Source organism: Maniola hyperantus, chromosome 16 (assembly GCF_902806685.2).
Source record: "Maniola hyperantus chromosome 16, iAphHyp1.2, whole genome shotgun sequence".
In the NCBI taxonomy this organism is placed as follows: Eukaryota; Metazoa; Arthropoda; class Insecta; order Lepidoptera; family Nymphalidae; genus Maniola; species Maniola hyperantus.
In genome coordinates, this window is record NC_048551.1 from 8,469,947 (window position 1) to 8,483,357 (window position 13,411).

At 35.7% G+C, this 13,411-nt stretch overlaps 1 protein-coding gene across 1 annotated transcript; it reads right to left on the reverse strand.

Annotated features, from left to right (window-relative positions):
• Positions 1–1,521: 1,521 nt before the first annotated feature.
• Positions 1,522–12,861, reverse strand: Nprl3 (GATOR complex protein Nprl3). The gene is made up of 11 exons (XM_034977091.2): positions 12,369–12,861; positions 11,680–11,892; positions 11,227–11,321; positions 10,185–10,398; positions 9,359–9,513; positions 8,343–8,474; positions 7,427–7,591; positions 6,518–6,698; positions 4,763–5,429; positions 3,648–3,841; positions 1,522–2,419 (listed from the first exon to the last, which is right to left on the reverse strand). The coding sequence occupies exons 1-11, from the start codon at positions 12,565–12,567 to the stop codon at positions 2,265–2,267; spliced, it is 2,370 nt and encodes a 789-aa protein (XP_034832982.1). The 5' UTR covers positions 12,568–12,861; the 3' UTR covers positions 1,522–2,264.
• Positions 12,862–13,411: the final 550 nt, after the last annotated feature.

A 13,411-nucleotide genomic window follows, 5' to 3' on the forward strand; every position in this document is an offset into this window, starting at 1 on the left:
GGCAGGGGTCTGGGTGGCACGTGGGGGCCGCTCAAAGAGTTTTTTTTAAACTGGTTTTACGGCTCTGGGTTCTAGCTCTTTTGAGCCTTACCTTATGTTGCACACTGCCACAGCACTAATATTATAATAGTGTACAGTTCAACAAGGCTATCTTGGTGCGTGGCGAATAAATAAATAGTTGAATCATTGAATAGTTTAAAAGGCTTTATTCAAACTTTTTATTTACTATAAAAAGTTTGAATAAAGCCTTTGTTCTCCCACAGCGCCCCCCTGTCAATGTCAAGAGAGCCTTGCAAGCTTATCGCACTGTAGTATGTTGTAAAATAGAGGCAAAATAACTATACCTAGTTCTTTTATGTGATTCTTCCGTGATTTTTCTCCAGGTCTTATTTTTATCGAACTTTGAAATTTATGGTTTGGTATTTAGAGAAAAAAACCGGCCAAGAGCGAGTCAGGTTCGCGCAAAGAGTAGAGTACTAGTCGTATTTTTTCGACATTTTGCACGATAATTCAAAAACTATGATGCATTAATATAAATAAATATCTGTTTTAGAATGTACAGGTGAAGACCTTTCATATGACACCCCACTTGATATAGTCACTCACTTCGAAAGTTGAAAATACTAATTATTAGTTCATGACCACAATTTAATTTTTTTTGTGTGATCTAACCCGATCGCGGTTTTCAGATTTTTCCCCAAATGTCAGCTATAAGATCTACCTACCTGCCCATGATTCTAGGTCAACGGGAAGTACCCTGTAGGTTTCTTGACAGACCAACCGACAGACAGACAGACAACAAAGTGATCCTACAACGCCGGTTCCGTTTTTCCTTTTGAGGTACGGAACCCAAAAAGTGTCTATTTTGATTTAAAAATTAATCTTGCTCAAAAAGAGCAAAGCCCAAGAAGTGGTAAATATAAAACTAGTTTTTAAAAATTACAAATTCAACAACCTGACCATTTTGATGGTCAGGATAAAGAGCTGTGTTAATCAGTCAGTGCACTGTTGAGCCTTCGGCTTTGCCGTAGTCGATTAAAAAGGTACAAAATTTACCGCGGTGGAGTAGGAATTGGCTTAAAAAAGTTAGATAATTATATTTAAAACCTATATTAAGACCATTGTCATAGGTATCGAGTCACAGTTATTATTTGACATAAGCAATGGCCTCAAAAAAGTTACGCAATCGGACTTAGCTGTCAAATCTTATCAAATCATTCACTCAATGGTCTAATATAACCATCATGGCTTTGATGAGAACCATGTAATGGCTAAACAAATATGAACACCTTACACAATTCGAAATTGTCGTTTGACAGCTGAAATCGTCCGTTTAAGTCATGAAATGATTACCATTTTCATGGTTCTTTTTTACGCAATCGCACCTCAGGTTGTACAATGGTGCCTAATTTGAATAAATGATTTGAATTTGAATTATGAAGGATTAAAAAAACCCAATATACAGACACTGGTCAGAGCCAGGGTCACCGCAGCCCACTGAAGAGAAAAAATACAAATATAAAAATATAAATTGAGTTATTTATTACATAATCTATACAGTTCACAAAATAATTATTCAAAAATATCTCAGAATAAAGACTGTTAGAAGTAGCCCTATTGTGACACTTACTGTTAGACCGAGAGCTAAATGCATTTAAGCTCTTGTTAGAATGTGACAAAATGATTATGTTTTGTCCTTATCACCGTGGCCACTTTTTTTTGTTTGACAAAATGTATTTGTACGTGAGTGTTTGACAAACAACGTGAAGTGTAGAAGGAATGACATTTCACAAGTAAGAGAATCTGCTTGAGCGAGAGGGGCTGAGGGGGCCACGCTAGTTGCAAATCTGGACATATCTGTGAAAAATATCCTACCCCAATGATTTGATTATACTGTGAAATAAGCTACAAAATAAAACAGACACAAGTGCAATTGAGTATTGCTTATAGTGAGGAAACAAATATTACAATAATTTATAGGACTGTTGAAATAAAATTAAAGCCTTCTGTTTAAATTACATACAACAACATATCAAAAAAATTGCAAAAGTTTTTTATTAACATTAAACACTACTATTTATTGTTGTTTAAGCATTCATTTTGTATTTTCAAATTTACAAAATGTTTAACTAGGTCTAATATTTAGAGTAAAAATAAATAATATATAACTATTAACTATATACAAAGTAAATCCAAATAAAAGTGAGTTTTTATATATTATAATGTATTCAATAATGTACGGTACTTTTTGTAATTTATTATTTTTATTGATACGGGTATAACATAGCAACGGCAGGGTCTTCGGTTTCAAACGTAATAAGAACATCTTTGAATTTATCTAGGAGTTGCATCAGTTGTGACCGGCTAACGTTTTCCATGAACATTATTTCTTCGAGATGTTGTTCGCCGCGGAAGTAACCTATAAACAATACAATATAATGTATAGTCATTACAAAATTACGCCTCACGCGCCAGCCTAACCTAACCTAACTCTATGGGTCAACTGCGTAGATAGAGTAATAAAGCTAGATAAAGGAACGTTTCTTTCTCATTCACACTAAAAAGAGAGAACAGATAAAGTTACTAATTTGACAAACAGAGACGCAGCTAACCTATTTTTTATCCCTTATCGTGTAACCGATTTTTATAAGGAAGGAATGCAACTTTAGTTGCAAAACAAACTTTGAGAATTCGTGGCGTCATTGTATTTCTCATTAATTATTTACTTGTTTTCACATAAAAAACGTTTAATACAAATACTTTTGACCGGTTAATAGTTAATACAAATGTTGACTACTAAACAATGGTAATTGTCGTGTTATTCATCGTTACGTCTGTCATGTCAAAAGTATGGTTTGAAATAAGGACTAAAATCGTACTTTTGATATGAAACTTGACACATAAAGTTAAAATGGCGCGTGAAGAGTTAAATTTTACGCGTTAAGTTTTTTAGAAGGAAATACTACTTACGTAAAATTAGTTAGTTATTTGCTCAATGGGCATATAAATGTAATTTTATTGTACTAGAACTAGTCACACATAATGCAACATATTATTCTTTCACTAACTCTACTACAGTCGCACATACATACATACATACTAGATAAATCATGCGAAAGGCGCGTTTCTAAATCGTTATAAAGCGACATTGTGGCTAATTCCGTTGTACACAATCTCTAAACTAAACTAAAATGACACGTCTAAATATATTGCTATCCCTTTCATAATGTTGCTTGCGGAAAAGGATAGCACTAGACTTAGATCCGTTAATTTAGTTTAGTTTAGAGATTGTGTACAAGAGAATCGGCCCCAATAGCGTTTATAAATGAATATCGTGCAATTGTCGCGTTTCTAAACCGATCTCAGCCCTGCCTGTATAAGTTAGTCACTGGACAATAACTAGACAAATCATGCGACAGACGCGTTTCTAAATCAACACAGCGTTAGAAGATCCCCTACTATAGTTCGCGGCAAGTTGAGATGGAAATCGCGGTGTGTGGGGCGTCCCCACCCTGATTGCCATCTCAACCTGTTGCGTACAGCCTGTGGATTCAGGCGACGCAAGACCGTGGCGTGTGGAAGTCGTCCCTACAACAGACCTATGTCCAGCAGTGGACAACTATCGGTTTACAATGATGATGACTCACCTTTTTTATGTAACTGCGCCAGTAGCAGCAAATCATCCTGGTTTTCAGAAGCAGGCATGGTGGATAACACTGCTCTCTCCTCGGTTGTGAACGTGTCCAAGAGAGATTCAGTGGTGGGAGGGTCACTGGGGACGCGACACGCGTCAGTCGCGTCGCAACCCGCCGGAGCACTCCATACCGTTGGAGATTGGAAACTGTAAAACAGTCATAACACATAACCTAGTGGTTAAGAGGTCGGCCTTCGAGTCGGTCTCGAACCCCAGATCCCTCGACTTTTAACTTATTATTAGGGTTCCGTACCTCAAAGGGAAAAACGGAACCCTTATAGGATCACTTTGGTGTCTGTCTGTCTGTCAAGAAACCTACAGGGTACTTCCCGTTGACCTAGAATCATGAAATTTGGCAGGTAGGTTGGTCTTATAGCAGACATTCGGGGGAAAATCTGAAAACCGTGAATTTGTGGTTACATCTCACAAAAAACATTAAATTGTGGTCATGAACTAATAATAATAATTAGTATTTTTAATTTTCGAAGATAGATAACTATATCAAGTGGGTATCATATGAAAGGTCTTCACCTGTGCATTCTAAAGCCGATATTTGTTTATTTTTATGTATCATAGTTTTTGAATTGTCCTGCAAATGTCGAAAAAATACGACTGTAGTACGGAACCCTCATTGCGCGAGTCTGACTCGCACTTGGCCGGTTTTTTTTATTTGTACCACTAACATTTACAATAAAGAGAAAATAAAGTAAAAGTAGACAGGGAAGCACTTATCTCTATAAGAGATATCTACCAGTGGCCCTTGGCAGTGCGAGAGGTTGTAGAGAAGCACAATTTCACTCAAGTAGACTCAGAGATTATAAGTGCGAAATTGTCAGTCTGCTAGCTTTTCACGGCTGAGCGTTTAACCGATTTCGACGAAATGCGGTTCAGCGACAGCTTTCATTTCAAAAAATGCTACTTTTAAAGTAGCATTTTTAGAAATGAAAAATCAAATTTCCTGGAAAATCAAAGAGTTTCCGTGGAATTCTTAAAAATCTAAATCCACACGCACGAAGTCGCGGGCATCATCTAGTTACTATATACGTTTTAACTTTTATTTGTGCTCACCTCATTTCACTTTGCAGTTTCAAGTTTAATGAGACTCCATTCTTCTTATCTAAGCCATTTGTGAACCCGTGACCATTTCTCAGTCTCGGAGAAATATCGGCGTCACTTTCAAACCTATCCTCATCACTGCTTGTGTCCCTGTTCAACACATTGTCATTGTCTTTCAAGGACAAATCGGATAACCTTGAAGGCAACGCCTTTTTAACTTCACCATTTTGTTTATCCACATGACCGTTTATATGACCATTTTCAATTCCATTAATCCTATTTCCATTTAGATTGTTGGATATACCGCTATCGACAGAGTTGCCTTGGACTTTCTTTTGTATTTTCTGCGTTTTCTCAAAGTCACATCCGTTGACTGGTTTGACACCATCCACAACATCAATACCATCGTCGAACGAATGGTTGGCCGAATCGGCTTCGTTAAACTTTTCGTATTTCGTATTCTCGGATTCTATGACTATAGGTTGAGTGTGAGAGAAGTCAGTTTGGTTGAGATTGTTTTGCGTAGGGTAGTCTTCGTCTGAATCTGGGAAGGTGTTGATGCTTTCTCTGGTTTCTACTGGTTCTGGCACATTTAGTTGTACTTGGTTTAAAGATGAGAAGGAAACGCTGTTGGATTGGTAGTAGAGGTCATGTTTTTCGCAGATGTACTCTTTGCCATCTGTAAAAAAGAAGTTAATGGACTATTGATGACTACGACTATTGATGACTTACGACAAGACAAGTTGAACTGCAGTCAGCACTGACAGTAAGTGATTGAATGAGTTAACGAATATGTAGAAAATAATGAGCTAATATGTAAGTGCGTGTGAACTAAACTCATACAACTGTAGCATCAGGGTTGGAGAGTTGGAACCAAAATTTTTTATGGGACCTTCTCGCAAACTTCTATAGATTACAAAAAATTACGCAAAATGGTTCAGAAATCTTAGAGAAGTTGGTGTATGCTGCAATACATAGAAAAAAAAAACATGCGCACCGAATTGAGAACCTCCTTTTTTGGTAGTCGGTTAAAAATGATCGTTGTACTTTTACAACAATATATTATATATTTAATCGTATATTTTTAATCACGAAATCGGGTTAAAATGAATTATTCATAATCATGAAAATCTAGACGATTACGATTAGGTAATTAGTTTTAGTCGTTAACCACGATTAACTTTTTAATCGTTAATCAGATTAACTTTTTGCCAACATTGCTGTTGTTGATACTTCACTTATTATTAAGGCCCTACTGGAAACCTGCACTGCAGCAAGATGTTGAGTGGGAGATATTTGGTCACACATGATACTTTATTTAATAGGTTACTAAACTAATAAATATCATCATCATCAACATTATAAGTATAAATAAAATAAGTAAATAAAAAAGCCTTTATTCTAATACGTTACAAATAATAATAAAAAAATTTAACAATCTTACATTTCGTTTCCCTTATTCCATTAGCAATCAAATAATAATAATAATAATCATTCATATTTTAAGTATAGTTTTATTCTTTTTTCCCTTCATAAAGTTGTCATTTAATCATAAAGTATAAATTAATATTAGTTAATTACGCAAATTACGAGTCAGATACAATGATTATTATTATTTAAATTAATTTATTACAATAATACATTAATATTAACAAATTACTACAATTCTAAATCATGTCAATAATTTTTAATTATAAGTATAGATTAATTTAATTAGTTTTAAGCTTCACTGTGGTTTTTTTTAAAATTCAGATTGTGCATACGTACCGTGTCTCGGCCAATGCGGCCAGTGCGGCGAGTTGAACTGCACGTAGGTGTGCAGCTGCAGCAGCAGGCGGCGCCGCAGCAGCCACGCCACGAGGCGCGCCGGCCGCCCGCCGCAGCGCGCGCCCCACGCGCCGCGGGACACGTACCACAGAGGCGCTGGCAGAGAAAACTCGCTCAGCATCTGTGAAAATAGGTAATTTTTTTAAATTTAAAAGGACAATCAACAGGTTACAAATAATAAACTTAATATTACACAAAAGGAAAGAAATACATATTAATGTTATTTTGTAGACCCACTTAGTAATTGTCACAGCTTGCGATGAGAAACTAGCTAGAAAGAATATCCGTGTAATCGATCGGCAGGAAATCATACTATGTAAGCGACATGTTTGGAAGCGAAGCTTCTATTCAGACATTATTGACAAATGGGCTGACCTCATGGGTCAGATTTTGCAATTTTGGGAAAATTTATAATTTTGCTTTTTAAAATTTATAATTTTAACAATTTTTATATGTATGTTTATGTTAGTTTGTACTCGTAGTTTAATTAGTGTAATTGGCTTTACGGCCGTTCTAATTAAATAATAAATAAATAAATAAATAATAATAATAATTATTATTATTATTATGAACTCGAATTCCGGAGACTAAATTTCGGGATTAGTCGGCGTTAGCTTGTGCTTTTCTATGCAAACAAGTTTTGCCAATGTGACTTATTAAAGTGGTATAAGTCCCGCAAATTGCTAATGCGCGTGGCCGCCATTTTAGTGACGTCAGCACTAGACTGAAGTTTCGAGCTGATGTTATATTTTTATTTCAGCTGAAAATGACGTCATTTCGATGTTAATGAGACATGGTTCCAGCGCAATAGCAATTTGCGGGACTTATAGTAGGCAGTACTGTGCTTACTTGTAACAAACATAATCCAGGAAACTCCTTTGCGAACTCGTCAACAAGCGGCGAGTTTATATGAACGTTCGCGCCCGGCGCTACCACGTACACATTTCCTTCGCACAATGGATATATTACTGTGGCCTTTGCCCAGTATACCAGGTGCCCAGTTAACTGGAATGCCTGGAAATAAATTGCATTCCATTTAATAAGCATTGCATGCAAGCAAGCAAAACAAAAAAAGAATCATCAAAATCGGTTCATAAATGACGGAGTAATCGCGTAACAAACATACAGTCGAATTGAGAACCTCCTCCTTTTTTTTGAAGTCGGTTAAAAATCCCGTGGGAGCTATTTGATTTTCCGAGATAAAGCCTATGTCACTCTCCAGGTGTTAAGCTATACCCATGCGAAAAATCACGTCGATCCGTTGCTCTGTTACAACGTGATTGAAGGACAAACCCATAAAACAACAAAGAAAGACACTTTCGCATTTATAATATGGGTAGTGATAGTGATAATATGGACAGTGACTAGTGATACTTTCTATATCATCATGATCAACCCATCACCGGCTCACTACAGAGCACGGGTTTCCTCTCAGAGTGAGAAGGGTTTTGGCCATAGTCTACCACGCTGGCCATGTGCGGATTGGTAGACTTCACACACCTTTGAGAACATTATGGAGAACTCAGGCATGCAGATTTCCTCACGATGTTTTCCTTCACCGTAAAAGCAAGTGATATTTAATTAATTAAAACGCACATAACTCAGAATAGTTAGAGGTGCGTGCCCGGGATCGAACCCCCAACCTCCGATTAGAAGGCGGACGTCCTAACCACTAGGCTATCACAGCTTTTTACTTTTTATATAGTCTTCTTGAATAATTTTTTTTCGACTGTATAATGTATATTATGCATCTTAATTTGTTTACCTGTGTAAGTGTCAGGTCAGCTTCAATGGCGAGCGTTTGCAAACTTTTCAAAGGACTATAAAACTTGATCAGGCGCAATAACGCCGGACTGCCGTCCAAGGGAATTGATGCCAGCAAATCATTGGGGTTCACCTAAAAGGAAGAATTATTTTACAGTTTTCAGACATCATAGGCACTGCAATCCACCGTAATATCATGTAATATTTATATTATACATGTGAGTACTAAGTATCTGTCTGTGTTCATTGCACGGAACTTATCTTGACAACATTTACTAGAGAGATGAACTATTTTACCACTTGAATTGGGTATTTTCCTACTTTTGAATTTGATAAATAAAACTCTGTCTAACCAAAAATATTTAAATGCTTATAACATTTTTGTTATTTGATCGTTTTCATTAGTTTTTTCAGTTTACGTCATTATTTTTATCCTAGTTTATAATAAAGTAATAAAAAAATTGGAGTCAAAAACCAATTATTGTGTTTCTTGTTATGTATAATACAAAAATAAAAATCAATTTTATTTTTATATTGACAACTAGCTGCCCTGGCGAACTTTCTCTCCATAAGAACCATCCCCGTACTTCAAGGAATATAATAAAAAAGAATCAGCGAAATCGGTTCAGCTGCTCTCGAGATTTGCGATGAGCAACACATTTAGCGATTCATTTCTATATTATAGATAGATGGGGCCAATTCACTTGTACACAATCTCTAAACTAAACTAAAACGGCTCTAAATCTAGTGCTATTCTTTTTCGCAAGCAACATTATGAAAGGGATAGCAATAGATTTAGACATGTCATTTTAGTTTAGTTTAGAGTTTGCATACAATGGAATTAGCCACAATGGTCTTATGATTTATCGACAATGGACCTAAGTCAGTTGTTACAAATCTCATAACAAAATTGTCAGGGTCTAAAAGTAGTGCTCATCTTGTCACAATAATCCCTGTGAAAAAGATAGCACTACTTTTAGAACTGTCTATTTGGTACAGTCAGAAAAAAAATCTTACCATTAGTAGTATGCCATGATAAGGCCTTAATTTTTGTACACATTTGTCAATTGTCTCTGGTTCTAGGATCAGTCCTCTGTTGTGTATCTGATGTGCCTTGTGCGGGAGGCAGAATGATAGAAGCACCCATTTGTTTATACGAACTTGCACTATGCCTGTAATGAAAGGTTTTTGATTAAAGTGACTTTTTTGCAACCTCTAAGGGGATAAAATAGGGTTTTGAAATTTGTGTAGTCCACGATGACAAAGTCGCCGGAATCATCATCATCATCATGATCAACGCATCGCCGGCTCACTACAGAGCACGGGTCTCCTCTCAGAGTGAGAAGGGTTTTGGCCATAGTCTACCATTGGCCATGTGCGGATTGGTAGACTTCACACACCTTTGAGAACATAATGGAGAACTCTCAGGCATGCAGGTTTCCTCACGATGTTTTCCTTCACCGTTAAAGCAAATGATTTAATTATTATTTTTTTAAATTCAGATACAAGTTAGCCCTTGACTGCAATCTCACCTAATGGTAAGTGACGATGCAGTCTAAGGTGGTAGCGGGCTAACCTGGAAGGAGTATGGCAGTTTTTATTAAACCCATACACCTTTGCTTTCTATACGGCATCATACCGGAACGCTAAATTGCTTGGCGTTTAATTAATTAAAAACGCACATAACTCCGAAAAATTAGAGATGCGTGCCCGGGATCGAACCCCCGACCTCCGATTAGAAGGCGGACGTCCTAACCACTAGGCTATCACAGCTATTCACGGCGACGAAGTCGCCGGAATAAGCTAGTAAAATATAATTTGCTTAAAGATTGATAACTCTAACCTGTACTGCTAAGTTCTTCAAACACAGATTTCATAGACCTGGCCAGCGAGCTACGTTGCAATATGAGATGGAATGCTGACTTAGGTGCAGGTGTTCCATTTTCCAGGCTGAAAGTAGTCGAGCTCACAGAGTGCCGCGAGTTTTCCTCTTCAACATCATTCACGCCTGAATTTATTTCACTATCTAGTGCTGACACCTCATCGTGTGTAGCTAACTAAAGAAATGGTTAATTAATTTTCGTATATGTCACACAGAATATTGCTTAAGTGAAATATCCATTTTACATATTATTATAACCTATAACAGATAGATACATGGAAAGTCTTCATTGCACACAAAACTAAATAGAATAGAATAAAATATATATTTATTCAAGTAAACTTTTATAAGTGCTTTCGATTAATCCAACTGCATTATCTAAAATATCCATGCTTATATTAATTAATATTAAAATAATTCGTGTCTGAAGTTTTTATTAAAAGTGACTTTTAATTAATAAGATATCAGATACATTACATCAGATAGATACATTATAATAATATTGGACGAAGAGTCAGCGCGTGCTAGTCCTTCGTTATTTTATTTTATACTTTGATGTAAAAAAAATTACACGTTTATTACCTGTTATCTCCCAAAGCCACCATGATCCAAACTATATAGTCGCAGATCATTCTTCTCTGTGTTGGGGACAATATGCAGAGAGACTTTCAGCTTTTATACAATAACGAAAGTCTAGCGTGCGCTGGCTCTCTGTCTATATGTCAAGGATAATAAGGAAATAGAATACCTGTAGACCTTGTAGAAAAAGACAATTAATTTATTTTTATTTTAAGTCCCTATTTAAAGTTTAGAGGTGTTTGTGAAATTAATATTGCTACAAATACCTACACACATATATATGTGTGTGTGTGTGTGTGTGTGTGTGTGTGCATGCGTGTATAGATGTAAATTGTAGGTTCTTTTCTTAAGTTAATTAAAAAATTTCATACCCAAACTGGCAAATTGCTTGTGCACATGCTCTAAGAATATTATTACTTCTTACCATAATTTTCATTTCTTCAGTCAAATAGGAGCATCTCTTTTCTTCGTGCCTCAATGCTTTTCCAAGTCGTTTACTCAAGTCGTAGTAACATTTAACTGTAAAAGGAAAACAAGGCTAGGTATTGTTATTTTTTACTTATTATTAATTAATTGTTATTTGTTGTTATTGTGGTAGATGCATCCGACTATTCGTAAGTACTTGTAAAAGTTTATACGAATAAAAAAGATTTTTATTTATTTTATTTATTTATTTATTTACGAATAAAAAAGATTTTTATTTATTTTATTTATTTATTTATTACCATAGGTTGTATGTTTATATTATGATGATTTTGCCAATACCATGCTTTAGCATTATGACCATATTAATATTGTAAAAGTTTCGCTGTATTATCTATTATTTGTGCCTTACAAGGGTAATTAAATCATTTATGTCAAGGACAGAATCACTTACCAATGGAATGGCTTGCAGACGCCTGTAGAGCAAACACAATATTTATAAGAATCATAGCAGCCGTATCATCCTTGTTAGTTCTGTAAGGGAGTAGAGTGGGGTGGCCCACAAACCTCACATCATTGACTTTCAGTTCAAACTTCCTGTTACATAGTTCTGCCTTTACAGCAAACAGGGTTGACAACATCTCATCTGTGAAGCCACTCAGTTGACCTGGAAGATGATAAAATATCAGTTTTAGATAGGCAGTGTGATAATAAGGATAGCTGCTATTACAGTTATTTACACTAAGGCTAGATGGGCTCACGTGGTTAAATGGCTAGCGGTCAAATAGCCACCCCTGTATATAATAAGTGGGTGCACTAGCAGAAATTTTAACATACAATTTTGTATGGTAAATCTATTTGATCAGATGGTCATTTAACTGCGTAACTTAACAAGAGCCTCAGGAGTTTAACTTAAAATCAATTTATTGGTTGGCAAAGATTAGAAGTTATATTTTTTTTTCAGTCTCAATCAGACTTGAAAAAATCCACATTAAAAATGATATTTATGTGAGAGTATGATATTTACAATAAATACACTGCCTAACTGACAAGTCTTACCCATATAAATACACAATTAACATATTATATCATTCATGTTTGTTATTTAATGGAATGAAAACTTAAGTTATTGAAATGACTTACCTTTGCAGATGTTAGAGGTTTGAGTTTGCGAATTCTGAAGCAAATCTTCAGTAGAACTGATAGCATACGGATTGTGGCGACCGAACTTCTTCTGCTTATTTTCATCCTTGTTTTCAGATGTATATGGGTATCTAAATAGCAATCGATCACCTTTACTGTCCGACTTCACAAAAAATATATTCAAAGGGTTAACCTCCATGGCCAAAAGTTTATTAGAGCGTTGAATAGAAGTTTAAAACAGGATCAATGAGTTGAAAACTCGTAAACAATGTGAAGGGATATTGAGATTGTGATGGACACAATGCACTGTTTTTAAAGCTAAAATATTTACACATATTTTATAATAGTAACTGTTTAATAGATGATGCAATTATTTTATTAAAACACATTGTTTTGTTTCTCAAGTTAAAATTCACACAATTTTACGAAATAAATCATCAAATAAATAAATAAAATATGATTGGCTTTACGATGGAAAAAAGAAGGGTGAAATTGATTTGTTAAGTGTCAACTGTCAACGTCAAGTTTCCAAATGTTGCCATATACAGTGCGACAAGGCTATTTGGCGCGTGGCGAAAATCGGAACTGTCCTTGCCGCCAAGTGTCCCCTTTGTTCTTGTTTGAATATTCTAAGCATGCAAAGAAATACAATCATAAGTTCTTTCTTATTCTGCTTTGTGGCCAAAAATCATTCATCTAAGCCAAAAGTTCTTTCTATTGTGACACTTACTGTTAGAGCGAGATAGCTAAATGCATTTAAGCTCTTGTTAGAACGTAACAAAATGATTATGTTTTGTCCTTATCACCGTGGCCACTTTTTTTTGTTTGTCAAAATGTATTTGGGTATCTAAATAGCAATCGAGTATTTGACAAACAGCGTGAAGTGTAGAAGGAATGACATTTCACAAGTAAGAAAATCAGCTTGAGCGAGAGAGACTGAGGGGGCCACGCTAGTTGCAAATCTGGACATATCTGTGCTACCTACCATCTCCTACCAATACCATACTCTTTGTTATATTGTCTTTGCTCTTACTCTTCGGTTG

What these genes read in the sequence shown, in the direction of transcription:
- Nprl3 (XM_034977091.2), bottom strand. Translation starts at nt 12,567, where the DNA reads ATGGAGGTTAACCCTTTGAATATATTTTTTGTGAAGTCGGACAGTAAA. An exon ending in ATCATGGCATACTACTAATG is followed by an intron (nt 8,475 to 9,358) that starts GTAAGATTTTTT and finishes TCTTCCTTTTAG; the next exon opens with GTGAACCCCAATGATTTGCT. An exon ending in AAACTGCAAAGTGAAATGAG is followed by an intron (nt 3,842 to 4,762) that starts GTGAGCACAAAT and finishes ACTGTTTTACAG; the next exon opens with TTTCCAATCTCCAACGGTAT.